General features: G+C 48.8%; 2 protein-coding genes across 7 annotated transcripts in view; one reads left to right on the top strand and one right to left on the bottom strand.

The window, feature by feature from the left end:
• Positions 1-19,776, bottom strand: part of caskin1 (CASK interacting protein 1) — a 32,952-nt gene extending 13,176 nt beyond the window's left edge. For 2 of the 6 annotated variants that reach the window (XM_052048131.1, XM_052048132.1), the window contains exons 1-11: positions 19,058-19,775; positions 7,213-7,264; positions 6,434-6,531; positions 6,180-6,325; positions 4,998-5,093; positions 4,729-4,859; positions 4,500-4,608; positions 3,699-3,807; positions 2,687-2,781; positions 2,379-2,496; positions 940-1,185 (exon numbers count right to left, since the gene is read on the bottom strand). In XM_052048131.1, coding sequence (XP_051904091.1) covers positions 940-1,185; positions 2,379-2,496; positions 2,687-2,781; positions 3,699-3,807; positions 4,500-4,608; positions 4,729-4,859; positions 4,998-5,093; positions 6,180-6,325; positions 6,434-6,531; positions 7,213-7,264; positions 19,058-19,151 — 1,294 coding nt within the window. In that variant the 5' untranslated portion in view covers positions 19,152-19,775. Of the gene's footprint in view, positions 1-939; positions 1,186-2,378; positions 2,497-2,686; positions 2,782-3,698; positions 3,808-4,499; positions 4,609-4,728; positions 4,860-4,997; positions 5,094-6,179; positions 6,326-6,433; positions 6,532-7,212; positions 7,265-19,057 lie in introns of all 6 variants that reach the window. The other 4 variants (XM_052048134.1, XM_052048135.1, XM_052048130.1 and 1 more) reach the window with 3 other exon arrangements.
• A 1,284-nt stretch (positions 19,777-21,060) lies between these two features.
• LOC127589420 (phosphoribosyl pyrophosphate synthase-associated protein 2) lies at positions 21,061-27,825 on the top strand. Its single transcript, XM_052048564.1, has 11 exons — positions 21,061-21,339; positions 22,998-23,158; positions 23,655-23,707; positions 23,916-23,982; positions 24,075-24,247; positions 24,323-24,438; positions 25,130-25,185; positions 25,476-25,624; positions 26,078-26,148; positions 26,233-26,379; positions 26,463-27,825. The coding sequence occupies exons 2-11, from the start codon at positions 23,076-23,078 to the stop codon at positions 26,619-26,621; spliced, it is 1,074 nt and encodes a 357-aa protein (XP_051904524.1). The 5' UTR covers positions 21,061-21,339; positions 22,998-23,075; the 3' UTR covers positions 26,622-27,825.
• The last annotated feature ends 73 nt before the right edge of the window (positions 27,826-27,898 follow it).

The following is a 27,898-nucleotide window of genomic DNA, read 5'->3' as shown; positions in this document are numbered from 1 at the left end:
AATTAAAACCGATCCTTATCACGGCCGGAGCTTAAGTTTCTGTGCTGTGTTCCGATCGAAATATTTCGAGAAATAGACTCTCACACACACACACACTCTCAGTACACACTCACGCACAAACACAGAAAAAAAAATACAGAATATAGATATATGAAAACATGTATAATAAAACCATTGTAGATAAGAAAATCCATAACGTGAATTTCTGTGTATATACACACACACGTGCCGTCATGTATAATGCCAGCCATATATAATGCAGCCGTCCATTTGTGATTATATATGTGGGCCTTTTTTCAAAATGAGGCTCCTGGAAGTGCATTTGGAGAGCGTCATAAACCATTCCGACCTTCTGAATAGCTTATGGGATGGTTTCAATGCGTCACCGACAGCGCTCCGGCGATACAAACAAGTTGCGCGGGTTCCTTTTGTCCTCCCCTCGCCCATCATGAATTCACACAGCTCCTTCTTGTAGCCATTTTGCATCCCTTTTGCTCCTAGACAGGATAGGGGGGCGTGGCTTGTCTTTCTTCATTTTGACTTGCGTTCATTTGTGTGTGGACTATCTTTGACAGTGTTGGTAATAATGTGGATGAAGATGATGATGATGATTGTGTAATTGGCTAGCCAAAGCCCGGGGGGGGAATTTGTTTCTACACTGTGAGTCTGGTCAAATAATGATGCAGGTTTCAATCATGGAAAATGACAAGAGCATCAACAAAAAAAAGCAAAGCAAGTCCGTATGAAGAACATACGAAAGAATGATCAACGAGAGAAAACTTGAAAGGATGCCTTCTTCCAAAATGGCCGCATGAGAATCTTTCGGCGCCAATTCGCTTTTTGAGCACGTCATTGTGTGAGAGAGGTGGAAAGCATCCCTTGAAGTTTGAATAATAATAATAATAAGAAGAAGAAGAATAGTGAAAAGGGGGCGTGTACCTGGGGCAGTGGGTGTGTCTCCCTGTGGGGTTGTCACGGGCGACCTGTTATAGCCAAAGGAAGTGAAAAGTGGAAGCAGTGGCTGATGGGAATGTGGTGGAGGAGGAGGCGGTGGAGGCAGGATATGGATCTGATGGAACGTGGTGTCGTTGCCGTTGACTACCACGTTGGCGGGGGCAACCGTCGCCGGGGCAACCAGCGGTATCTTTTGAAACTGTTGAGTGCAAATGACTGTGCTGGCCAAACCTAGATACACCACCACCGTGACGACACACACGCACACACACACACAACAGCGAGCCAACCACCGCCACGAAACAAACGACAAAAAGGAGACATAAGAAACATAAGAAAAGGGAGGAAAAAAATAAGAACAAATTATAAACAAAGAAGGTTAACGTTACGACTAAAAAAAAAAACAATGAGGAAGGAGTTCATGGAGCCACGTGATACTTGAGAGAAGAGGGGACAAACAAACGCCGAGACCGATCTCGAGATGCGACGCTGGAAACGCTGCCGTTCGGAACGAACAAAGCGCAACTGACAATGTCGAGTTCTTGAGTGCGATGGCGTCAAAGGGGGGAATGATGCCGAGGAGGGGGGGGGGGGGGGGGGGGAGGATAGCGGACAGAATGTGACCCAACCCATATGGAGACCGGCACACATCCATATTGACTGCAACACGTGGACACGCAACTCGACAACAACAACAACAAAAAAATACGGAACAACACCAACACACATTTAGAAAGCGACACCGGTGCCGTGAAAGGACGTGATGGATCCGAGCCGGGGGGGTGCGCTTGTGTTCGTCTCACCTGGCCCAACATACCTGTGTGATGTCATTGAAAAGGAACGCCGGCCCATTTCAACCGCACCGGCATTAGCGGATGCTAATTCTTCTCGCCGGAGTAGCGAATCGCCAAATTGTGCGAAAAAATGTTGCCTTGCGTCGGCCCAACGAGCTAGTTTGCCCCTCGGAAGCTTTCATTTTGCTTTTGAAGAAGGCTACCAGTGAACCGTATCATGATTTTTGAGCCTATTGATATCTAAACAGTATCGATTTGAATACGTCTGTATCGGTCCTATTGATATCTAAACAGTATCGATACTTCTGTATCGGTCCTATTGATATCTAAACAGTATCGATACTTCTGTATCGGTCCTATTGGTATCTAAACAGTATCGATTTGAATACTTCTGTATCGGTCCTTGTGTCGGCCATTTTTGTCGAGCTTCTTTCAGCTTGTAATTATCGAGTGTGTCAAGTGGAGGCTGAGCGCGTGGGAAACGATATTCGCCACAATGTGAGAGAGAAGATGTTCAGTCTTCATTTCTTCACGTCAACGTGCTAAATGTGAAAATCTCCTTTCTTCGATTCAGACGGCCGCTTTTGCTCGAGTTCATTTCAAGTGGCGACGGGCGCGGACGGCCGTTACCTGTTCGTTTGCTGATGACTTCCACCATGGTGGAGGGGAAGTAGCCCACCCGATCGTTTCCGGTTCGGTTGTCGTGGATACAGCCTTTCCAACGTCCGTCGGGGTGCTGCTCCAACACCTGCCGGACGACAACGTTGACATCAAAGAATAGCGAAAAAGCGGTCGTGTCGCCGTCTCATTACTTCCGTGGGCCGGTGTAACTCGTGTCTTCATTTATTATTATTCGGGTTTGTTTTTGTTTTCTGATTGTGGATTACATTGGAGCAGTTTGGAAAAAAAGAAGGAAAGAACGTGACTTTGCAATGTACCGTGATGACGTCTCCCGCTTTGATGTTGAGGCTGGTTAAGTCGTAATTGTTGCAGTAGTCTTTCAAAGCCCGAACCTGAAGAGCCGCCGACGCATCTGGAACACAAAAACTTTTTTTTTTTCTGACTCATCTAAAAAAATATATATATATATATTGTATACACAGACGGTCGGCCCGGTAGTCCAGTGGTTAGCACGTGGGCTTCACAGTCCAGAGGTACCGGGTTCGATTCCAGCTCCGGCCTCCCTGTGTGGAGTTTGCAGGTTCTCCCCGGGCCTGCGTGGGTTTTCTCCGGGTGCTCCGGTTTCCTCCCACATTCCAAAAACATGCAAGGCAGGCTGATTGGACGCTCTAAATTGGCCCTAGGTGTGAGTGTGAGTGCGAGTGGTTGTTCGTTTCTGTGTGCCCTGCGATTGGCTGGCAACCGATTCAGGGTGTCCCACGCCTACTGCCCGAAAACAGCTGGGATAGGCTCCAGCACCCCCGGCGACCCTAGTGAGGACCAAGCGGCTCGGAAGATGAATGAATGAATGAATGAATGAATACACAGACTGGTTTTGGAATGCGGTCCTGGCTCATGAAAGCGAGGGGGATGGATTTCATCACCATGACGACCAAGGTTGGGTCTGTAAGACTGAATGAGTCAAGCCAATGGCTTCTACTTGCGGTAAGTGGCGCTCAAAGTGTGTGGGGTGGGGTGGTGGGGGGGGGAGTGAATGCCCATTAAGACAATGAAATGCATTTTCACTTGCGGAGTCAGCGCTTCGTCGCCAAACCACTGAATTGCACTTGTCAGTTACTGTCCCTGCTTTGTGTAAAGTGTCATTTTACCACCTCAATCGTTGTCCACGGAGCAAACAGGTGGTGTTTGTGACGGTTATTTGGACTTTCATTTTTTTTTCGTCGGGGGGAAAAACCGGCAGACAAAATCAAAATCCCGAGAAGCTAAGACTTAAGAGAACTATCCATCCATCCATCCATCCATCCATCCATCCAGCCGTCCAGCCCGTACCCCGGAGTAGTTGCTTGATTTCTTTGCTGGCTTGGGTTGCAGTGAACTGATACACGATGTCCAGCGCAGTCTGGCTGTAAGTGTTTCGCACCGTGGCATTGATACCACTCTGCACACAGAAAAAAATAAAATAAAAAGATTTCCACGGCGGGAAAAACAGAAGCGGTTGTTTCAAAACCACAAAATGAAGCGCCCACCTCATCGTTAAAATCGTCAGGCGGTGGGTTTTTAACTATTGATGACTTAACGAGCGAGTCAAAGGTCAAAGAGCAGTCGCGCTTTCACATAAGTCAGTTGAATCGATACGATGAGATCATCATGAACATCTCACCTACGGGGGCTGTAAATGGAAAATGTTCCTTTTCACGCACCTCCTTTCCATAAGCCGCTTGGCATTTTCATGTCACTAGCATAAATACCCCATTAGCATAATCTCTCCGCTGAAGCTCGCGCTCTGCCTCCGAGCACGTTTCCTGGGGCCTCAGTTTTAGCGCAACCCCTCTCATCAGCGGTGCTCTCGTGACCGCGGTATCTCAACTCAACGTATGTCTCGAGCACCCCCCCCAAAAAATAAAAAACACAGCTGTACGCGTGGTAAAAATCATTCCTCAAACAGTCAATCAATAACGGCGACAGTAGAAATCACAAAAAATGGTCAAATTAAAAATGAAGTTTCATGCTGAGTCAAAAGCTAAAGAAGAAAAGAAAATCCAACAGCCCCAATAATTGGACACCTTACAGCCCCAATTCACCGGAGACAGTTCGGAACCCGGCAAGCGGGTGAAACAAAGTCCGACTTACTTCCAGCAGGAGTCGGACGGCCTCGGTCTTGCCGCAGAGGGCCGCCTCATGCAGGGCAGTGCCCGCTTTGGTCTGTCGGTTGATGTCGATTCCCGACTGGATCAACAGTCTGCCCGTGGGGTGGAGACCGAGCCGGTGGGAGCAGGGGGGGGGGGGTTATTTATTTAATGTATTTATTAGGATTTTTTATTTGTTTGTGTGTGTGTGTGTATTTAGGAAGGTGTTGTACCTAATGATGTCAATGTGTCCATTCTTGGCAGCCAAATGTAGAGGAGACGTGCCGTTGGGATCCGTGGCATCTCCTTTCTTGGGTTCCAGCAGAGCGGCGCACATGTTACTCGACAGCAATAATTGGACAACCTGCATAGCCGCACACACACACACACATCATGTAACAAACATGCACAAATACCCACAGGGGAAAAGCAACAAGTTTGCTCATTATTTCTGATTAGATTTCCATTTTGTGAGTCGTGATTAAAAAGCCGAGTTCCATACCCCAACTCTGCCGAACTCACAGGCGAGGTCCAGGGGTGTTTTGCCTGCGTTATCCACAATGCAGGGGTTGGACTGGTGCTGCAGCAGCATTTCAGACTGGAAACAATCCATATTTACAGGACGTGAACAGTGCACAAATCAAGCGGGATAAAGATCCGGTTGGACGAGTTTTGGGCCGACTCCATACTTTAATCCTGTAATTGAAACTTGTCTTGGGAAGCCAAAATTGGCAAAAGACCTCTCGTCGTGATGTTGTAAGGTATGCATACATTTTAAAAAATCAAGAGACTGTGTGAAGTCGGTTTTTCATGTCGCTTCAACCTTCAAAATATGAGCGTCTTATTTTGAAGGCGTCTCGACCGGCGAGCGGCTAGCAGCTAGCCGCTAATATCGACTGGCGAGAGTCGCCTGACTACTTTTCACGGCGAAATGTAATCGGCAAAAAATGAATTGCAGTTTCTACGAATCATCTTTTACCAATTGTACTCAAATTTATTGGACAGAACTTTCAGTGGCGCATCTGAATAATCCGAGTTGCCTTCTCTTCCGATTCTTCTTCCCTTTCCTTTGGAGGAATGTTTGTCTAGTCATAGTATTTTTCACATTTTTCACGTGCAAATGTTTTTCAGCATAAAACGTATGGCGGCATAAAAGATGGATGAAAAAGCATATGCACACGGTGACCACGTGCAGGAAGTCACCTTTATTTTAGCAGCTGACAGGAAGTCCCGAGGCTGAGAGCCACTTTCACGATCCCTCGGAAAATACAATACAATTCAATACATGCTGATTTCTATAGCGCTTTCACAACAGCGGCAGCTATAACAAAGCGCTTAACAAAACAGTTAACATAAAGTAAAATAATAAACACAACACATAACATAAAACACGGACAGGGAACACAGACGTTTCTATAAACTCTGCCATTTTTTAATGAGATGAATATTTAAATCTGGTCTGAGATATGATTCCACCTAAGAAGCTGCGGTTGCACTTCCTGCTTCACAAGCGTCGAATGAGAAAATTGTTTTGAGCCCTGCTTTGAGAACGAGATGGAGAAATGACACTCTTCCCATGTTGCCGTGTCCATATCAATGTGGGACAAGGTCACGCTCATCAAGTAGACTTCAAACCTAACCTTATTGAGATGCTTTGAATGAGCACTCTCGACCCGTCACTCACCACGTCGTAATGGCCGTGCTGCGCCGACAAGTGGAGCGGAATCTGCCCTTCATCTGATTGGACGTTGACCGACGAACCGGATTTTAGGAGCATCTTCATAGGCTCCGCCTTCCCCTGCCAGGCTGCGTAGTGCAGCGGCCGCATCCCTGCGCACGCAGCACAAAAAACGCCGGCAAGTGTTGTCACGGGAGTAAAAAAAAGATGTTTTGGTCGCATTTGCCTACTCGCGCGTGTCCGAATGCTTTCGTTCTTACCTTTCTGGTCTCTGATGTCGACAGCTGCCTGCGACTCCAGCAACAGTGTAATAAGTTCCATGTTCCCGCTGAGGGCCGCATGATGCAGAGGGGAAAATCTACAGAGGACACACGGACGCGTGACACAAACTCATCAGTGTCAAGCGTCTTGCGGCGTGATTTATAACAAAAACACTAAAAACTTTTTCTGCCCGGAAATGGAATAAATTACATTAACACAAGGCTGAACAAGGCTGAACAGGAGTGCGTTTATTTGTTTGTACCTCCTTTTAGTTATCAGTGGTTGCACGTCTGGGGGGGGGGGGGGAGGGGGAAGGAAGCTCTTCCCTTTGCCAAGTAGTAAAACGCCCGGTGCAATATTTATAGCCCTCTCGGTTTCTCTATCTCCATCTCCTTCTCTCGTACGCTCGCCTCGCGTGAATCTTGGGCCTAAAGCGCTTTGCCGCCACGGTTCCTCAGTCTTTGACGGCTCTTTCCAGTAAGCCTGCTACTGTTAGCTTATCAAACGATGTCACAATATTCCAACATGATCGTCGTCGGATTCCATGATTCATCGACCGTTCTTCTGTCATTAGGTGATGTCACGCGGACCAAAATGTGGACACAGCCACTGTTCCCGTTGACAAAACAGAGTGCATGGTGGGAATTTTATCCCGGCCATTTACACGCTGCTTTCTATGGGCCTTTCTACTTTCTATGAAGTGGACCCAAAGGTCCTTGAGTTGTTTTCAAATTATATCAAGCTTTTTTTTTGGGGGGGGGGGGATGACGGCACTCACCCATCCGTATCCTGGAAGTTGACGTTGACTTTCTTTGCAGACCCAAGTAACTCTGGAAAACAAGCGCAAAATCCGTTACTCTTCGCAGCAGCCGATGCAGACGAATTGTTGGCGGATATCTTCGCCGATGTCCATTTCCGCTTCCCCCAAAGCCAAGACGGAGTCAGAAGATGGGTTTTTTTTTCATCAGCTATGAATCATCGATTAACTGTGCCCAGTACGCGACATGACGCACATATAAAGCGGCCCAGCTGAAAACAACAACAGCAATATGGCTAAGTAGCACTGGTGATGATCTCCGAAGTGACCTAATTTTTTTTGTTTTTTTGCCACAAATGCTCTTAGGTCAAATAAATGTGACCTTACTTATAAAATGATCCTGAACTTAGGGAGCAGATGGTGTTGCATTATGAATGTACATATCCCTTTTATCTTGTGGATTCGACTAAATTTGCTCTGTCTCTCACACACACACACACACACACCGCAGAGTGCAGGAAGCTGGACAGGCACTCGATTGTAGTGGAGACGGCTCCCAGCATCACTGGAAGAGAACCATAGATTTCTTAACTGGCTATTTCTGGACGCTTAATCAACAAACACACACACGCAAACAATTTAGAGGGTGTCAAAGTGAGGACCGGCCAAAATGTCCTCACTCTGTTGGTTAAAAACTCGTGCCGGTCCTCACAATGTCATGAGTACAAGAACACACACACACACACACACACACAGCAAAAGCACTTCAAAGCAGGAAATGCAGTGAAGCCTCACTATCACACGGTTCACCTTTTCATTTATTGAGGTTATCGTGCCCCCCCACCCCCGCCCCCCGCGCCGCTGTTATATTTCCAATACATCCACATCCATGGCGCTTTCACAAGAGCTGCAAGCTGTAACAAAGCGCTTTTCACTCGTCCCTCCTTCCATTCTTTCCAAGTTTGCGCTCTTGTCCTCTTCGCTCTCTCTTCCCCCTGGCAGCGAGAATGGAAAATAGTGCGCGGCTCTTCCGGAAAGCTGAGAGCAGACCTATCGCGTTGGCCCCCCGATCGGTCCGTCCCCAGATTCCTCTCCTCTGACAAGTTGTTGATTTGTATCTTTTGTGCTCATTTGACTTCGTGGTCACTGAGAGGGCCGCTCAAAGACGGTGGCAGGGCCAGATGTGGCCCCCGGGCCGTACCTTGACTAGCGTTTTTCAATTTTATTTTCCACATTTTTCAGGGTCCCCCCCACCCCGTTCTATTTTTTTTTCAAACCTTGACATTGTTGAGTTTTATCTTTTGTGCTCATTTGATCACTGAGAGGGCCGCTCAAAGACGCTGGAAGGGCCAGATATGGCCCCCGGGCCGTACCTTAACTAGCATTTTTCAATTTTATTTTCCACATTTTTCAGGGTCCCCCCCACCCCGTTCTTTTTTTTTTCAAACCTTGACATTGTTGAGTTATATCTTTTGTGCTCATTTGATCACTGAGAGGGCCGCTCAAAGACGCTGGGAGGGCCAGATATGGCCCCCGGGCCGTACCTTGACTTTTCATTTTTATTCGTAGCAGAGGTAGGAAAAAAAAAAAAGTGAACTAGCAAAGTATAAGCATGGTCAAAGTGTATCATACACACGGAAAAGTTGTTTCCAGTCCATTTGTGAGACTCAGGTGGATTTCTTTCCTTGCACGCTAGCTACTGTGCGGAGGGTATTTGTTTTTCCATACCCCCCCCCCCGTCCCATTTCTGCCCTCATAAAAGGACCTGACTGCCCCACATGACTCATGTCATCAAATAAGGGCAGAGGCTGCGTACGAGACATCATATAAGGACAGACGGCGCACTCTGGCAATTTCATCCCGTTCCAAGCCTCATACACGCAAATTATCATATCCAGAGTCAACATCCCAACACGCTAGTTGTTTTTTTTTTAGATATTATGTCATTCTGCTTCACGTGCAAAATTTGCCACGGCAAATCCAGATTTCATGACGTTGCAGCTGAACTCTATTCGCAGCTCCACATGCTTCGCACGGAGGCGCGTGTGCGTCCACACATGCGCGCAACTGCAGAGACCGGGGCTTGTTGCTAGGCAACAAGCATCCTCTTTATCAGCCTACACATGCCAACGTGCTTGTGCTCAAATCGCAAAGATTCACAATCATGCACACACACACACTCAGTTTCTCTCCTGCTCGTTGCATCCTTCCACACTTCCTCAACATCCTTTCATGTTTCGCTTTTCTTGGCTTCCTTTTCATCCATAAACGGTCCCAAACTTACAATTCGAAATCAGCATCGAAATCTTACCCCTTGACCACTTTCCATAAAACTTTGTGTCCACAGAAAAAGTCCATCACGGGCCACTCCAAGAGTGTCGCACCCCAGACGGGAGCTGAGAGGGTCGTTGCCTTGCTCAAGGGTACAAACCAATGAAAGTCCTCATGAATGCTTCTCTATTTGTCGTCCCGATTCATGCGATAGAAATGAAAATCATTTCTCAAGATGTGAGCATGAGTGGGATTAGAAATGCAGACGGGACAGGATGGTCCCCCTGATTAGTTTGGAAAATGGATAACCGCATTTGCTCAGCTGCAGAGTAGACACACGCACACACACACACACACACACAGGCCCTCCCATAAATGTGACTTCAGAAACAGGTAAACAGGAAGTCGTCTGATTAAATTAGAGAGCCGAGACGGGAGCGTCTGATGGGCGAAGGGGGAGAGCAGAGGCGGGAGGTGGGCCAGGAAGAACTCGTGCCAACTAACCGTAATAGACAACAGAAGTGCTCTCCAACGAATATGCACTTGGTGCACTCGGACCGCTTGACATCCGGATGTTGTCATCGTCCTCCATTAGTGTCATTTCGCCCTTTTCACATCACGAAGCAACAAAATGATGCATGAAAAAAAAACGCTGTGGCTCTAGCCCCCCCAAATTTTAAGTTGAAAAAAAAATGAATAAAATATTTGTTTTCATATCACTGCCTGTAAGACCATGCGCTGTGAGTATTTCCGCCGCAAGAGTTAACGGCGGCACGAGCAGTCTATAGTTACCTAGCAACAGCTTTCTCACCCGCTGCCAAGGTTATCTTGCTTGTGGCTAACATTTGTCAACGCAACAATACACACACATACACACACATGGACGTTGGGTCTGAAACAGGTCCTCGAGTAATTGTAATTAGGCAAAAAAAAAAAAAAAACAACATCCACCGTCTCTTTATTCGACATGAATAATACAAAAGGCAGATTTTTAAAAATGCCAACATCCAGAATGCCTCGAGTGTCGTGCCCTGAGAAACAAGAGCAAGGGGTCAAATGGGGCCTGGATGAAGCGGCTTGGGAGCGGGAAGTCTGGGCTTCTCTGCGCACGCCGCTGCCCCCTGCAGATTAAAAATGGAAAAACGGATGGCTCCGTACGCATTCTCTTTTCAGATGCGTCAACTGGCGTTCCCGTGTGGCATAAAATGGCAACTGTCACGTCACGTGATCGGATCCGAGTCGATTCGATTTTTAATTCGCCGCGCGGAATTCATAAGAGGGTCGGAATCGCCGCCCATTCGTGCGCGGCACAAGTGCTGATGGAAATGGCAAAGCCTTGCGATTAGAAACGCTCGGCTACGCGGGCCTTGACGGTCCGACAGATGCCGAGATTACAATGTGGGCTTTGCGAGATGAGCGAGCGCCATATTTACTGTTCCGTGAATATCTCCAAACATGCCCGACAAAATCCACCGGTGGTGAGTACAGCTAAGCTGATGTGTATTGCCTGGAGAGGAGCTCATTACAGTCAGATTAAGCTCGGTGGTGCCGCGCAGATTGCGCCAAGGTCAGGGCTAAACACGGTGAGATGAGAGTCCGGAAATCTCCTGAAAGCATCCGTCATGAGAAGATGGAAGCCTTGCATTATTACAACTTTTAAAATAAACACAAGATTGTATTGTATAAATTGCGTTTTTTTTTTCAATCTTCCTAAAGTCTTCAATGTCAAATGTCATTTGTAGTATTGATATATATTTTTTAGGGCGGCCCGGTAGTCCAGTGGTTAGCACGTGGGCTTCACAGTGCAGAGGTACCGGGTTCGATTCCAGCTCCGGCCTCCCTGTGTGGAGTTTGCATGTTCTCCCCGGGCCTGTGTGGGTTTTCTCCGGGTGCTCCGGTTTCCTCCCACATTCCAAAAATATGCATGGCAGGCTGATTGAACACTCTGAATTGTCCCTAGGTGTGAGTGTGAGTGCGAATGGTTGTTCGTTTCTGTGTGCCCTGCGATTGGCTGGCAACCGATTCAGGGTGTCCCCCGCCTACTGCCCAAAGACAGCTGGGATAGGCTCCAGCACCCCCCGCGACCCTAGTGAGGATCAAGCGGTTAGGAAGATGAATGAATATATATATTTTTGTCACGTCGCAGGCCGCTGGAAAACGGATGGCGTGCCGCAAATGGCCCTAGGGCCACAGTATGGACACCACCTGATTTGAGCTATTCATCTTCACAAAGGATTGCACATTTGTAGTGCCGACTGTTATGCTGAATGTGACGGTAGACTTAGTGCAGATCTCAGGAGAATCTTATTCTTAACAGCTGAACAATTACCTCATCTGTCACACACACACACACACACACACACGCCTCAGCTCAGATTGTTAGGCCACGATTTTAAGCTATTTTTCCGAGCACGTGCTGAGACAGGGAGGCATATCGCCGCCTAGCTATTTGCATTTGTCACCCAAAATTCACATCCGATATAATGCGAGTACAACATGGCATCCACCCGGAGGATACTTGAGTCACGGGGTGTTATTAAGGCTTCCTCTCGCTGGCTCTCCAACGTGCAGTCGGGGCAGAGGTGGGCGGGGCGAGAGAAAACCGAGAGAGCATGGTGGGGAAAAAAACCAAAGAAAACAAAGATTGTTTTTGGACTTACAGAGTCCTAATCATCTCCAGCTCGATAGAACTGCACTGGGAGTTATTGAGCGAAAATGAGCACTCGCGTGGATGCCTGTTGGGAATGTTTTTTTGTCTCTAAATGTGCCATACGACCAGCTCAGAGTGTAGTCCGTCTTCCGCCCCACTTTTTTTTTTTTTATCTAGCCTTTTGGGCCGTGCCAAATGTTATTTTTGATATGTGCCGCGGGCCAGTGAAAAATGGATGCTGGGACGCAAATGGCCCCCGCCCCGTAGTTTGGACATCCACTGCTGTAGAACACGAATTGAATTCATTCATTCATTCATCTTCCGAGCCGCTTGATCCTCACTAGGGTCGCGGGGGGTGCTGGAGCCTATGCCAGCTGTCTTCGGGCAGTAGGCGGGGGACACCCTGAACCGGTTGCCAGCCAATCGCAGGGCACACAGAAACGAACAACCATCCACGCTCACACTCACACCTAGGGACAATTTAGAGTGTCCAATGAGCCTGCCATGCATATTTTTGGAATGTGGGAGGAAACCGGAGCACCCGGAGAAAACCCACGCAGGCCCGGGGAGAACATGCAAACTCCACACAGGGAGGCCGGAGCTGGAATCGAACCCGGTACCTCTGCACTGTGAAACCGACGTGCTAACCACTGGACTACCGGGCCGCCCACGAATTGAATTGCTCGTTTAAAAAAAAGTGCGCCGCTTGTCACGGAACAGCAACAATATGTCTCTGCTGATACGCATATCAACAGTTAATTGCCGATCATAACAATAGCACGCCGAACTACCCTCCAGACCAAAATGTCACGAGAAATTAGCGTTTTCACAGATCAGAAGGTACAAGTGCCGTGTGTGTGTTTGTGTGTGTCTGCGAGTGAAGAAACGGACAAAGAGGTTGGAGAGAGCCACTCGAAGAGAAGAAAATAAAAGCGAGTTTACTGGCCGGCAGGGATGAAATAAGAGCATGATGGAAGAAGCAGGGAAATTAAAGGATGCGCAAGTAAGGCAAAGTAAAGAAGCAGGGAGATGGACGAAGGAGTAACGGAGGAAAGAAGAGTGGCTTGAAAAGAGCAGAGATTGGAAAGAAAGATGGAGAGACGGATGAAGCTCGGAAACGATCAACCCTGCAGCGGAGGGAGCTCGGCTTCATTTTGGAGCCGAGCGTCATTTTGCAAATGAGGGCCTGCGCGAATGCCCGTTTCATTTCATAAAGTGCAGCTCGGGGCTTCCGTCAGCTGGGGAGAATCCCGATGAGTCATGCCCGGGGACGCTGTGGCCCACTGGAGAAAAACATTCCCTGACAGTCGCAGGCATCAAAAGGCCTTCTGGAGCTTCTCATAATCTGTTTGGAGTCATCGGGGGAGACAAAGGCCCTACAGACAGCTCGAGAGCGAGCGAGTGCACGGGTGCCCGAGCTGTTTGGACTCAAGATCTACTTTCCAAGCAAACAACTTCCCGCTTTACGCACGCACGCCACGACGGCCATAACGGCCCCGGAGGAATAGTTTCAGGAAGTGAGCTTTCACTGGGCTGAAGTCCTTGAAGCCAAGCGCTGGAACTTTCTTTTGGCTCACTCTGGCTTGTCAACCTGCTTCATGCTCCTTTGTATGTTGCCTAGTCACACCCCCTCAGCAGTGGAAAGCTTTTGGGCTGTTACTCTGAACAAGCGTTCGTGTGTGTGTGTGTGTGGTTGAGTTACATTGAGAACAACAGCCTGAGTGTGCTTGTCTGGCTAACTAGCGGCTAGCATGTCCGGACAGGCTCTGCAATGTGACGTTTGACGGGTTTCTGCGTACAGCAGATCGTCTTCATTTTGCCAGCCGAGGTCAAACTAAAATATGAAGGCACATAACAGACGTACAACAAGAAGAAACACCACTTCGATGCTAAAAAGGGGAGAGACTACTAGCATCAACTCATAAACGCGCACGCACGCACGCTGCACATGTGTCGCGCAGCTGTACACAACTAGCGCAGCGGCCAGAACGTCAACAATGATGCTCATTGGCTCGGTGAAGCCTGCGCTTCTGGCGCCATTGGGCTTCAAAGAACGCGACGAGCGCAAAGTAAGGCGCACCTACCGCTGCGATCAAAGGAGATGCTAACTGAAAGCGGCTGTTAGCGCATACGGCATATACTGTACCCGCTTGCGACGAGCGAAGGCGCCGTTACCTTGCGAAATGTCAGCTCTAAAGGAGCAAACCGCAAAGAAAAGATCGGCACGGTCGCGTACACAAGCTTCACAGACGTGACCTGATGGATATTTTTCAGTGGTTGTGATCAGTCTCCGGGGATCGTTTGTTATTTTATAAATACTATTTGCTCGATTCCTTTTGTTTGTTTTGGGGGTGGGGGGTTGTTTTTATTTTTCTCTAACCTGAGCCCCATTTAATTTTGTTTACTCGATAGAAAACGTAATCTAGCCTGTCATCGTTAGTTGAAAGACCCACTGTGGTGTTTGTAGACTACACACTGTCATGTATTCATTTTGCAAATGAGGGCCTGCGCGAATGCCCGTTTCATTTCATAAAGTGCAGCTCGGGGTTTTGCTGCTTTTTAAGTAATCTAGCACTTAACAAGCTTAATCCTCGTCACGGTGCGCCCCATTACTACTTTACAGGAGCAAAGTCTGTACGGTGAGCGGTGGAACTTGTTTCTGTGCAAGCTTCTCCAGCTTATTTCAACTGATCCTAGCTTGCGCTAAAATGCGCCATTTCTCAACACAAGTATCAATCCTTTTTTTTAATACGTTCTCACGTCAATTGCCAATGGGAAGATGGGACCTCAAGACATTTACTGAAGAGCACCTCTTTTCATTTTGGACCCATCCATCCATCCATCCATCCATCATCTACCGCTTATCCGGGGCCGGGTCGTGGGGGCAACAGCTTTAGCAGGGAAGCCAAGACTTCCCTCTCCCTAGCTACTTCTTCCAGCTCTCCCCGGGGGATCCCGAGATGTTCCCAGGCCAGCTGGGTGACATAGTCTCTCCAGCGTGTCCTGGGTCTTCCTCGGGGTCTCCTCCCGGTGGGACATTCCCGGAACACCTCACCAGGGAGGCGCTCAGGAGGCATCCGAATCAGATGCCCAAGCCACCTCATCTGGCTCTCTCACCTGGCAACAGTATTTCGACTGTCCCCGGGTAATAGTACATTTATTTCCGAATGGGTTTCGGTTGGAACATTTCTAAAAGGTTCTTTGTCATGTACTGTACAGGATACGCTTGTCCGGGCTCCGTTGGCTTTAATTTAGGAGGCTGTTGGCTGATGTCCTTCATGTCTTTATGACCTCTTTACACTGGTTGCCATAATTAACAACAATTTAAACGCGGCTCAAAAATATTGCTTGTTATTAAAAAATTTGACGAGGGTGTCGTGTTTGATTTCCTTTTTACCAATTTCCTCACCTCTCCCGTGCTTTCCTTCTCCTTGAACCCGCCGGTGACCCATTAAACGACGATGTTATTTTTGGTACAGCGCAATGAGGAAGTGTTGGTGAAAAGAGACGGAGAAGCTCGCACAGTGCGCACAGCAGTCGGGTAATGGCACCGCAGAGAGGTGGCGAGGGTGCCGTTTAGCGATGCCATCTGTTACATCGGCTCCACTTCTCCCCCCCCCCCTCCCCCTTTCATCCATTTCACGTTTTCCTTGCCACTCATCCCATCAGTCACAGTCCCTTCGGTGAAAACAACTATCGAGATGCTGACATTTTTATCTCACACTCCATCCATCCATCTTCTACCGCTTATCCGGGGCCGGGTCGCGGGGGCAACAGCTTTAGCAGGGAAGCCCAGACTTCCCTCTCCCTAGCTACTTCTTCCAGCTCTCCCCGGGGGATCCCGAGGCGTTCCCAGGCCAGCTGGGTGACATAGTCTCTCCAGCGTGTCCTGGGTCTTCCTCGGGGTCTCCTCCCGGTGGGACATGCCCGGAACACCTCACCAGGGAGGCGTTCAGGAGGCATCCGAATCAGATGCCCAAGCCACCTCATCTGGCTCCTCTCGATGTGGAATCTGACATTTTTATCTCACACTGTGATTAAAAAAATATAAATATATTTCTTTTGCACCGGGCTACTTCCTGTTTGGTTGCATAGCAACCGGAACCAAATATTTGCAAGCTTATGGCGGGCCACGCCGTCCGTGCCTGCACCGTTCTGCCTGCCTCCTACCAGCTCTCTGATGAAGCCCACCACGATCACCTTGAAAGAAGGCTTTGCTATCTGGGAAGGGAAAAAGAGCTACTCGTTCCTTTGTCCATTTATTTTGCATCAGTTACAGTTATACGTTTATTGAAGGAGAGCCTCATCAGCAATTCATCTCAAAAGAGCACCCCGTTGTCAGCGACTGAATTTAGGATCAATGAGACGGTGTCGTCCATCTTCTAGTGAGGCATATAGGAAGAAGAAACGTTGGTCTGGGAGTTATTGCCCTGACTTTCCTCTTTCTAGCACTCCTCAAAGGTGTCTTGCGGAGGAAGTAGCATTTTGCTGCTACGACCACGAAATGACAAATAGACATGGCGTCCGCAAAGCCGCAATACTATCCCATTTTTCTCCCCGAGGCGTCTCGGGAAGCCGCCAGAGCGCGGCTAACGCGGCAGAGACTCCGGCTGACAGCATGTGAATCCTTCCACTCTGCCTCCTTTGTGAATGTGCAGCGGTGTGGACGCAATCATCTGCTCCCCTCCTCTGCCGGCCTCGCATATCAACACACAAAGCTGGGCGGGAGAAAGACGGGGGTTATCAAAGGGGTTCTGTGTGCATTCGCGGGGTTGCATCGTCGGCATAAGAAAGCGGCATGAAGAAAAGCTTGCGCCGCCAAAGCCGGATGCTAAGCCATTCAAACGCACCGTCAACAAACAGCGAGGCATACGCGCGGCCACGAGTGCATGCGGTGCGGAGGGTGAGCCGAGTGGCGGCAAACTGATGATGGCTCCCCGGATGCTGCCAGCTGCGCTTGTGCGGACGGGATGTCTGGCAGGTTCGAGCCTTTACGTTGTGCAGCTGCCCTGTGAGCGTCATGTTTAGCGCTTGATGACAAACTGGAACTGTGCTAACGCCGCGCGGGCATCAACCTAGCCCGCACTTTTGTCATTACTACCTAACTTGAGTTTGCACAGTTTGTTTTCTGTTGGGTGGCCCGGTAGTCCAGTGGTTAGCACGTGGGCTTCACAGTGCAGAGGTACCGGGTTCGATTCCAGCTCCGGCCTCCCTGTGTGGAGTAGGCATGTTCTCGCCGGGCCTGCGTGGGTTTTCTCCGGGTGCTCCGGTTTCCTCCCACATTCCAAAAACATGCGTGGCAGGCTGATTGGACGCTCTAAATTGTCCCTAGGTGTGAGTGTGAGTGCGAATGGTTGTTCGTTTTTGTGTGCCCTGCGATTGGCTGGCAACCGGTTCAGGGTGTCCCCCGCCTACTGCCCGAAGACAGCTGGGATAGGCTCCAGCACCCCCCGCGACCCTAGTGAGGATCAAGCGGCTCTGAAGATGAATGAATGAATGAATGAATGAATGTTTTCTGTTGTTGTTTTTTTTTTTTGCCAGTTGACCTTTGCACTCAGAGAGCCTCAAGATGGCCAGTGACCTTAGCAACACCATCCAACCCGGACGTGAACAGTTTGCAGAAAACGGCATCGAAAGCCGCTTCATCCTTTAGAGTGTCGAGGTTCTCTTCCGGCTACCCAGTTCTCTGCGAACGTGCATCCATTATGCAAAAGCCCAATTAGCCCGACTAATGAAAACATCTTGCGTTTGTTAAAATGAGTGACTCAGAGAGATTCTTCGGTAATAACAGTTTTGTTCACGTCACATGCAGACATGTCCAAGAAAGAAAAAAGGAGGGCTTATCCCAATGTATCCATCCATCCATCCATCCATCCATTATCTACCGCTTATCCGGGGCCGGGTCGCGGGGGCAACAGCTTTAGCAGGGAAGCCCAGACATCCCTCTCCCTAGCTACTTCTTCCAGCTCTCCCCGGGGGATCCCGAGTCGTTCCCAGGCAAGCTGGGTGACATAGTCTCTCCAGCGTGTCCTGGGTCTTCCTCGGGATCTCCTCCCGGTGGGACATGCCCGGAACACCTCACCGGGGAGGCGCTCAGGAGGCATCCGAATCAGATGCCCAAGCCACCTCATCTGGCTTCTCTCGATGTAGCCAATGATGATGATCCCAATGTAGCATCTCACAAAAAATGTCGAGCTCCAATAAATATCGCCCCCCCCCCACACCCACCCCCACCCCTCCCCATGTCACAACATAGCAGTCATATTCAATAAATGGTTTGATCGTCTACCGATCTCACCGCATCATTATAACTCGGTCCATCAGTCATCAAGCTGTCCAAAAAAAAATGGACGTACAGTTAATGAGGTACCTTCTGCCATCTAGTGGAAGAGGATTTATTTGTTCCGCCTGTCATTACATGTCACTGGCATAGAGAGATGGACAAACGAAGCTTTTACAATCGAAGATATATTTACATCATATAAGATAGTGTTCAGAGCAAATCGGTAATTTTCCCACCAATAAAGAAGCGGGATCATTTCCAAGAGCTGATTGACGACACTCACCGATCCCTCTCATGCGATACTGTGTTGCCCACACATAGGAGTGGGATGTGGAATGTTTCTGGACTGCTTAAGTGCTCTCGCTGAAAATAATCACGGTGGAGCCAGAGTACCACCGGAAGCAAAGAGTGCCTCTCCTTGCGCATCTCCATCCCTTGATACGCATACAGCCGAAAGCCCGACGCTGTCATTTGCAAGGACCGGGGGAGGGGGGGGGGGGTCAAAGCAATCCCACCCACCCCAATTCTGCTGCATGCTCAACCGTGTGACGCGCACACCTCGTAGAAACACCTGCAATCCGGCGCGACTCCCCCAGATTTTTTTTCCCCCAGCCTCGAAATGAGACGCTTGTGAATGAGTGAATAAGAAGGCGATTCCTTACTTGCTTTCCCTGGCCGGGGCCTTTGCAGCAGCTTCTGCACGGTGAGCAGGTCTTCGGTCTTGACCGCCTGCAGCAGCTCCTGGTCCTTCCCCATCTTCCGCTTTGAGACGTACTACTCCCACGACATGTTCCGACGGAGAGGCGCTTCAGGCCGGGCTTCCGCACGCGGGGAGAAGCGCCACGACGAACCTCGACTCCCGCCTCCTCCTCCCCCCTCCCCCCACTTTCTTGGTCCCCGGCTAGACCGGAGCCCCGTAGCTCTGGCGTACGATGGGGATGAGACGGGGCAGAATATGAAGGGGAGAGAGAGGGGCGCTCCGGGATGGAGGGATGCTTTCGTACTCGCGGCACCCCCCAGTACCCACCCGTCCTTCGCTAGGTGCAGCGCCGAGAGATGCGCTCGTCTCCGGTCGGGGGGGCCTCCGGGTCGCTCTGGACCGGGCCACAACACAGCTCCCTCGCGTCGCGACGGAGACGGAGGCGAAAGAAGATTCCCCGTCTGCCCAAACGGCGGCGGCCTTCGTCGAGGATGAAATTTACCGCATCACGTCGACGCGTGGAAAGTGCGACCAAGCATGTCCGTGTCAAGCGGCTCTCTCGTGCTCTGCGTGGCGGCTGGCGGGGCCGCGGCAGCCATCGTTTCGCCTGCGCTCTCGCTTCGGATTTGGGAACGCTTGCCCCGCGTGGGGGGCGCGAGCAGAGAAAGAGAGAGAGACTGTGCGTGTGCGTATGGGGAGGGGCGGCAGAGGGTGGGGGTCGCACCTTACAGCTGCGCCAGCTCGAGGCGCTAATGAGCCCGTGAGTCGAGCTGCCACGAGGGGGCGGAGCCTATTTTCGACCCCGTGTGTTACGTTCAGGCTTCTCTTGTTATTCGCAAGCGCCAGCGACAAACCGAGTGGATGCCGACCATGCGAGGTCGCAGCTGCCGTTTCCATATTTGATTTAAGACCAGAGATGGCGCTACGTTTACACTTTGGGATTTAACTTACTTTAGACGTTTCTTGAATATACACGTGTACTGCACTTTCACTCCATTATCGAGCTGGTCGTTCTGGTCGATACTTTTATTTCTCGTCTATTTATTAATTTATTGCTTTCGCAATCGATTTTGGGGGAAGTGCCCGCCCGACTTCCGGCTCGGGCACTGCTCGCCAATCAAATAGACTCTTGACTATCCTTGACCTACAAATCGGCATTTTCCAGGGAGTGAGCCACTTTTGAAGGAAACGTGACTTTTTGCGTCACGCACACTGACCTGGAAACCCATCGGTGCTATAATTCAAAGGCCATCGCATGAAAGAAGACCCTAATGAAGACACACTAGAAAACACACACAAGGTGTGCCTTATCACACAGTACTAAAAATAATAATAATTCATACGGTATCTGCTAATTGTCATACAAACCTGCACTTAGCCAAGATTTAAATGCGAAACTTCTCTATGTGCAGTGCAAACCACCCACCATTTTCAACTGTCATGCCCCTTTCTGTGTGTCTGTGTGTGTGTGTGTTCAAACAGTGGGCAGTAAGCAGTGCATGGATACCGTTCTCTGCCTCCCCCGCATCTAGCGAGTTATGTAAGAAAAAAAAGTAGCAATTGGAACACTTGGAAATACATTAGCTATATGTTTGTCATCCATGCAGCTCTCCCTGCAGCTGCACACCTGTTGGTCATTGGGTAATTAGTGCTTTAAAAGGACTCCAAGCCCGAACGATACGATACCAAACGATCATTTTCTTCGAGGCGTGTTCTAAACATACATGTTTTTCTCCGATATTAAAATTTCAAACAAAGGAAAATGTCAGAAAGGAGGAATTACAGTAAGGAATTATTAAGGAATTAATAATTCCTTAATAATTAAGGAATTAATTCCTTAAATAACATTAAGGAATTACAGTACTGTATTCATTGAAGCACACTGCCCTCTAGTGTCCATTCCTGAAGCACACACCTTTTGACTCGAAAACCCGAAGGCGTTTGAAGTGATTTATAACTATACCGCAAACCGCAAAACATCTCCCGCGGTCTTAGTCATGCTTGCATCTATTACTTTCTCCCAAATAAACGGCGGCGTGGCATGCCGCCTGTAATTTATCATTTACGAGCGTACCTGAATGCGCCTTCCGCACTTGCCTTTTCCATAGTGATTGGTCGAACTTGTCGGTCCTCTCAAACTAATCGCCACAAGCAGATGGACTAAAGAGCGACCGGTTGAAAGGGGCTGGGGGGCGCTTGAACAATCGAACCCTGCTTGAGACTGTAACCTAAGCCGACGAACTGGTAAGAAGTTGAATTGCGCTTTGTTTCGCGTTTCACCGTTTTTACTACTGTGACCTGGTCACGACAAATGCAAATCGATGGCGCATTCAAGACCTTTCATTATCTCCGGCGCGTGTTTGGCGTTAGCCGACATTGTCGCGTCACCGCTAGCCTTAGCATCATTTGACTTTGGTCTTTAAAACAAAATGTAATGACATAGCTTACTCTTCTCAGTGGTGTTACATCAGGGAGAAAACGTTGAATGTAAACGGTAAAACGCGGTTGCTATGCAGCTAGCTTAGCCCCCACCGAGGAGCTAATGGCGCGCCTCTGATAATGAATTAAGATGACTAACGTATTTGCACGAGACGAGCACAAGACGTTGCCAGATCCGCGAGGCAACTCGTTAGCATCACAACTTCTTTGTTTTTTTCAATATCGCGCGTATAAATGTATTCTTGGTGTTATATGCGTATGAAGGGAAGTAACCTCATGTGGACTGGAAAACAGTTAAAACCAACCGCGACGTTCCTCGTTTATTTCCATGAATGTGAACTGTGGTTACTCCAACGACAAATGAGTGAAATTGTCTGAATGTTAGTGAGGTTGTATCATCAGTCTGCTCCAAGTCCGTCCCGTTGCCATGCTCGGCTCGGCGTCGCTCGAATATAAAAATAGCCGGAGGGTGTATTTCGATTTCTTTATTTTGACCATTTTGATGAACTTTGCTTTCAATCATTTCACATTTGTGACCGCTACTATCCAATCACTTCTTAAGCAGCATTTGTAATAAACGAAATTTGTAATAACAATCTAATTGCAATTATGTTTCGCCTTTAAGAGTCTGTGAGCGATTACCACTGTTAACGAGTGCTTAAAGCAAGGACACGGATGTCCTACTCGAGGCTGGCAAGGTTTATCATCGAGCTCTGCGAAGCCCGATAATGATCCTGATCATTTGAATCGGGAAGTTTGATGGAGAACTTCACTAACTAACTTCACTTTTAGTTTGTAGTGCTTGTCAAGTGAAATCTGCGCTTTGTTTCCAAATAACTCATACATGTTTGAATATAATTGCTGAAACCATATGCAAAGACGAAAAACTCTGTGGTTCTGAATTGTGAAGCTAAAATTTTCAACTTTCAAATTTCTTTGTTCCCTGCTTTTTGGGGGTGTGACTAAAAACGTGCTGCAATTTGGCGTCCAGCATGAGTCGCCCTCCCCCACTCACTAAATTAGCGTTTGAGCAGTGAAATAGTTCCGCAACTGGTCAGCCATTAAATGACGTCCCCACGAATGAGTGCCAAGGCCCCCCGTCACACTGCACTTAACGGAGTGCAGCAGGCATCACGAACCCGTTCACAAGTGTCGCTTGTGCTCAAAGACCAAAATTGTGCCCGAGTCTTTTTCCATATGTATCAGGCCAGCTCACTACCTAGCGTGAAAAACCATCCGAGACCGCATCCCAAACTTTCTGGGTTGTCTCTGTGTTCTATATATCGCCGAGTACTGATATTTAAGTCCTTGAAGTACTCCGCCTGAAGAAAGTGGTACTCGTACGCTGAAAGAGACCCGATAAGGTTTGGAAAACAGCCCTTCAGGTTGGGGAGTCGACTTGAGTGGTTTGGTTGAGCGCTAACAAAAAAGTCTTTGCTCCGCCCCCTCTGTCTGTCGTGTAGGAAGGACTCAGCGCGGCGTGGGTGCCTCGGGATCCTCTGCCTGAGTGTGTGGAGACGAGTGGGCCAAACCCCGGCGACATGAACCACACCAAGGGCGGCCTGGTCATCTTCACCGCCAACTCGCACCCGTCCAGCCGCGAGTTGGGCAAGAGGATCGCCGAGTGAGTACGCGACCTTATGATCCCGGCGCCTCCTTCAAGCTTCCTGTGCTTGCATTCTGGTCGGGTCAAGTTGTTTTTCTTCAGCGAGCTGAACTTCCCATGTGACAGCTTGTTTGTTATCAGACTCCATATTGTAGCCCGATTAAAAAAAAAAAAAAACAAACTTTGCAAGTGACTGGTCTTGTTTTTGGTCCAATATTTGCACATGCTCGTAACGGTACATCCGAATGCCGTGCCGCCGTTACGTCACAGTGTTGTGTCTTCCATGAAGCGGGCTGTTGTTGGCCATAATATTATTATTAGACATATTTTGGCTGCACGTTTCGTACCGCTTGCTCAGCTTGTTCCGCCGCGAGCGAGCGGAGGCGGCCTTGCTAGCAGGCGAGTCGCAACGAGTTAAATTGAAAATGCCAGCGAATCTTCGGCATAACCACAATTGAACAACTTCCATCCATCCGCGGTCCTAACGGCTTAACTCTTATTTGTTCTATCGCAGGCGATTAGGGGTGGAGCTCGGCAAGGTGCAGGTGTACCAGGAAGCCAACCGAGGTAAACGAACAAACGGAAAAAAAGTCTTGCTATCACGTTTCCCAAATGTCAACTTTATGTCGATGGGCATATTTTCTAAACGCGGACATCTGCGTTCCCACACAGAGGGGGCTGTGTGTTTGTGCGTGGGAGGCTCCGCCCACTCCTGAAAGGCATTCGGAGGCCTCGCTCTTATCTTCTTCCCATGTCCTCTTTTTGTTCCCCACAGAAACGCGCGTCCAGATCCAGGAGTCCGTGCGAGGGAAGGATGTCTTTGTGATTCAGACCGTGTCCAAGTAGGAAGCCACTCCTAAATTTAATTTACGACACGTCTTCCTCATGCTAAATGCGATCTTTCCTCTTTTGTCTCGAACGCTTGGCCGAGCAGAGACGTGAACACAACTATCATGGAGATGCTGATCCTGGTGTACGCGTGCAGGACGTCGTGCGCAAAAAGCATCACGGGCGTTCTCCCCTACTTCCCTTACAGTAAACAGTGCAAGATGAGAAAGAGGGGCTCCATCGTCTCCAAGCTGATTGCCTCCATGATGTGCAAAGCAGGTCAGTCGTGTGCGTTTGCGCCGCGCGACGGCTAGCGGGGGGGCAGATTGATTTTGCACGTTGGTGTCGTGTTAGGTCTCACGCACCTGATCACCATGGACCTCCATCAGAAGGAGATTCAAGGCTTTTTCAATATCCCAGTAGACAACCTGAGAGCGTCGCCTTTCTTGTTGCAGTACATCCAAGAAGAGGTAAAATTTGACTTATTGTGCCACTAAAGCAGGGGTGTCCAAACTTTTTGCCAAGGCGGCCAGATTTTGTGCGGTAAAATGTCGGGGGGGCCGACCTTGGCTGACATTCTTTACATTGAACAACAATATTGTTCAACAAATTTTAGTAAGCCAGTCTGTTTCACATTTCCATTTTTATTTTAATTTCAACAATCTCAAGAATTTCTTTTGGTTCATTTGAAACAGGAATTTGAAATATGACATATCAGTCAATATAAACACGGAGTGATGTCTTGTTAACTCGTGAGTGATGCCCTCTAGTGTCTAAATGCTATTACTCATTTAGTGAATGCTATTACTCATTTAGCCACTAGAGGGAAGCAGTACTCTATGAAACATCACTCCCCAGTCGACGAGACCTCAGTCAATGCAACACGTGTTCCATTGCGCCCAACCTGCGGGCCAGACGGCACTGATTTTATGACGGGGGCCGAGGGCCGGATGAAATTCGACAGCGGGCCGGATTTGGCCCCCGGGCCGGACTTTGGACATGCCTGCCACTAAAGTGTCCTGGTGGTATTGATATCAAATTCCAAAAGAGGTGTTTTTGGGGTCTCGGCCTGCGTGTGCGTTTTTGAGGCGATGCCTGATGGGGGCGCTGTGACTTATTTATTTTTTTGTGTGGTCTTCTCCACATAATTTGGCCTTCCAGATCCCCGACTACAGGAATGCTGTGATTGTGGCCAAATCCCCGTCTTCTGCCAAAAGGTGGGTTCATCTCTTGTCAACTGCACACAGTCAAACCGTCCTCCATGTTTAATCTCGTTGTACTCGAAATCCACTCGGCGGTGAAGGCCACACCCCTTTTCGAACATCGGCTGAAACCAAATCTTGTCACTTGCTCTATTGGTTCACGTGTGACTCGTTTGGGTTCAAAGTTGGCAAAAATGGAGCCTTCCAATGTTCTCAACGCCGTCGTTTTTTTTTTTTTTTTTTTGACTGCCCAATCTTTGCTCAACCGGCAAAACAAAAGACGTTTGTCTCCCCCCGGCGCGCAGGGCCCAGTCGTTTGCCGAGCGCCTGCGTCTCGGGATCGCCGTCATCCACGGCGAAGCTCAGGATGCCGAGTCGGACCAGGTCGACGGCCGACACTCGCCGCCCACCGTCAAGACCACTGGAGCCATACACCCCAGCATGGAAATACCATGTAATTACCATGTAATACATGACAATTACCCGTCGCGCCCTCTTCTTTTCGCATTCTCGTGATGCGCCGAACTGTCGAAACGATTCGTTGTGTCTCTGACTGCGCCGCTTTCCCGCTAGCAACAAAGTGAGCAAAGGTCAACCGAATGACAAAGAACTCGTCATGTGTAAAAGTTGCACATTCCATTCCCATTCTGTCGTAAATGTTGGGACAACACGCGCACACACTTGTAGGCCGTAAATCTCAAATGATCAAATATCACATCTTTTAAAAAATGGCGGATGGGCCAGCTCATTTGTTCTCGAGGTAAAAATCGAATTGACGGTGGCTGCAAAACATGACCCGGAGCTCCTCAACTCAATCCAACACCGGCACCTTTTAACCATACACGTGTGTGCTAGGCCAGATGTAAAAATGGGGGGGAGTCCTTCATTCTTTCCTTGTAACTTCCAGTGTTGATTCCCAAGGAGAAGCCCCCCATCACCGTGGTGGGAGACGTCGGCGGCCGCATCGCCATCATAGTAGTAAGAAAGGAAAACCCTCTCGGGGGGGCCGATCCGGCCGGGGTCCCCGAGGCAGCCTTACCCCTAACCCGCTCCTCCCCGCAGGATGACATCATCGACGACGTCGACAGCTTCGTGGCGGCGGCGGAGACGCTGAAGGAACGGGGGGCCTACAAGATCTTCATCATGGCCACGCACGGCATCCTCTCCTGCGACGCGCCCCGATTCATCGAGGAGTCCGCCATCGACGAGGTGTGCGTCCTTTTTTTTTTTTTTTTTTGTCTCGACGGCACGGCCGCTTCTCCTTTTTCACGTTTGTGTGACCCCCCCCTAAGGTGGTGGTGACCAACACGATACCTCACGAACTGCAGAAGCTCCAGTGCCCCAAGATCAAGACGGTGGACATCAGCATGATCTTGTCGGAGGCCATCCGACGCATCCACAACGGAGAGTCCATGTCCTATCTTTTCCGCAACATCGGCGTGGATGACTGAACGAGACGCGTGCGTACACGCACACACACACACACACACACACAGTTACATGCCTTTTGCCTTGTCAGACCTCAAAGCGTGCACTGGATGTAGACACGTGCACACGCCCATACACTGATGTCCTCCATGTATTATTATTATTATTATTATTTTTAATATTTACCTTAACTGTAGAAGCAACGTGCACTCCTCGCATAACTGGATTTGAACCATCACCCGAATGTCCCTCAATCTTCTTATCTCAATTCTCTAAGCAAGTTTATTTGTCTAAAAAAAATTTGAATCCTCCTCAAATGTTCAGTGTTTAAGCATTTAGAGCAATGTTAGCATGTAGCTTTTTATTTATTTATGTTAATCCATTCAAAGACCCGCAAGCCGGCCGGGGTCGTAGCGGGCACTTGGGGTCGGGTTTGGAGCTCAAGTTTCTGGTCCACGAGTGAGTTCTCTTCAGGGTAATTGTTAGCGATGAATGTCCTCAAAGAAAGATTGTAGCATACGCTTGTCGGGTGTCTGTGGGCGGGGCACTTGCAACACACGCGCCAGTCAAGTCATTCAGGACGGATCTTGTCTTAAATCAGTTTTTTTTTTTCAATGAGTGTCGCTCCGCGGCTTGAAAAGCATCCCGCTGCTATTCATTTGACGTCTTTCGGTCACGTCCTGTTGCTTTTTGGGGCCCACGTGCTACATGCTACTGATGCGTCCTTCCTGCTCAATAGAATGAGAATTGTGTGTTGTTGCCATGGTTACAACGGGGGGTCAAATCTACTTGCTAAATATGAACTGGAATTAATGAACGCCTTTTTTTGTTGTTGTAGTTTTTGGGGTCATGTCTTCTGATGTTACGGAAGTAATGCGCGAGTTTATCCGTTTAACGCTTTTGTGCCATTATCGACTCGATAACCATCTGCAATGTCAATGAAGCGGATGCCAGTTTGTCCTCCTTTCAAGTCAAATGTTGTTCTTTCACCCCCGAGTAAATATTTGTAAACGCCTTGTCGTTGATAGTCTGGTGAAAGGGTCATTGATCCACGATCAGACACCTCTGGAAGTTTCCATCAAAGAAATACAAAGCTAGGAAAAGTGAGACCGTTTTTCTAGCTAACATATTGACTGAAGCGGGTCTTGGTCACTTTGCCAGATGAGGTCCCAAACTGTTTTGTATTTATTTTCAGCACTAACTGAATAAACGTGAAAATGAAGAACACTTGCCTTTAAGTTCATTCACATCACTATAAATGCCTGTCGATATATAAATAGAGACACGCACACACACACGC

The sequence above is a fragment of the Hippocampus zosterae genome, chromosome 17, assembly GCF_025434085.1.
Source record: "Hippocampus zosterae strain Florida chromosome 17, ASM2543408v3, whole genome shotgun sequence".
NCBI lineage: Eukaryota > Metazoa > Chordata > Actinopteri > Syngnathiformes > Syngnathidae > Hippocampus > Hippocampus zosterae.
Note: the sequence above shows the minus strand (reverse complement) of the source record. Positions and strands in the feature narration are given on the sequence as shown.

Coding starts and splice junctions, on each gene's coding strand:
- LOC127589420 (XM_052048564.1), top strand. CDS start 23,076: ATGAACCACACCAAGGGCGGCCTGGTCATCTTCACCGCCAACTCGCAC. Junction 23,159..23,654: donor TTGGGCAAGAGGATCGCCGA/GTGAGTACGCGA, acceptor GTTCTATCGCAG/GCGATTAGGGGTGGAGCTCG. Junction 24,248..24,322: donor CTCCATGATGTGCAAAGCAG/GTCAGTCGTGTG, acceptor GTGTCGTGTTAG/GTCTCACGCACCTGATCACC.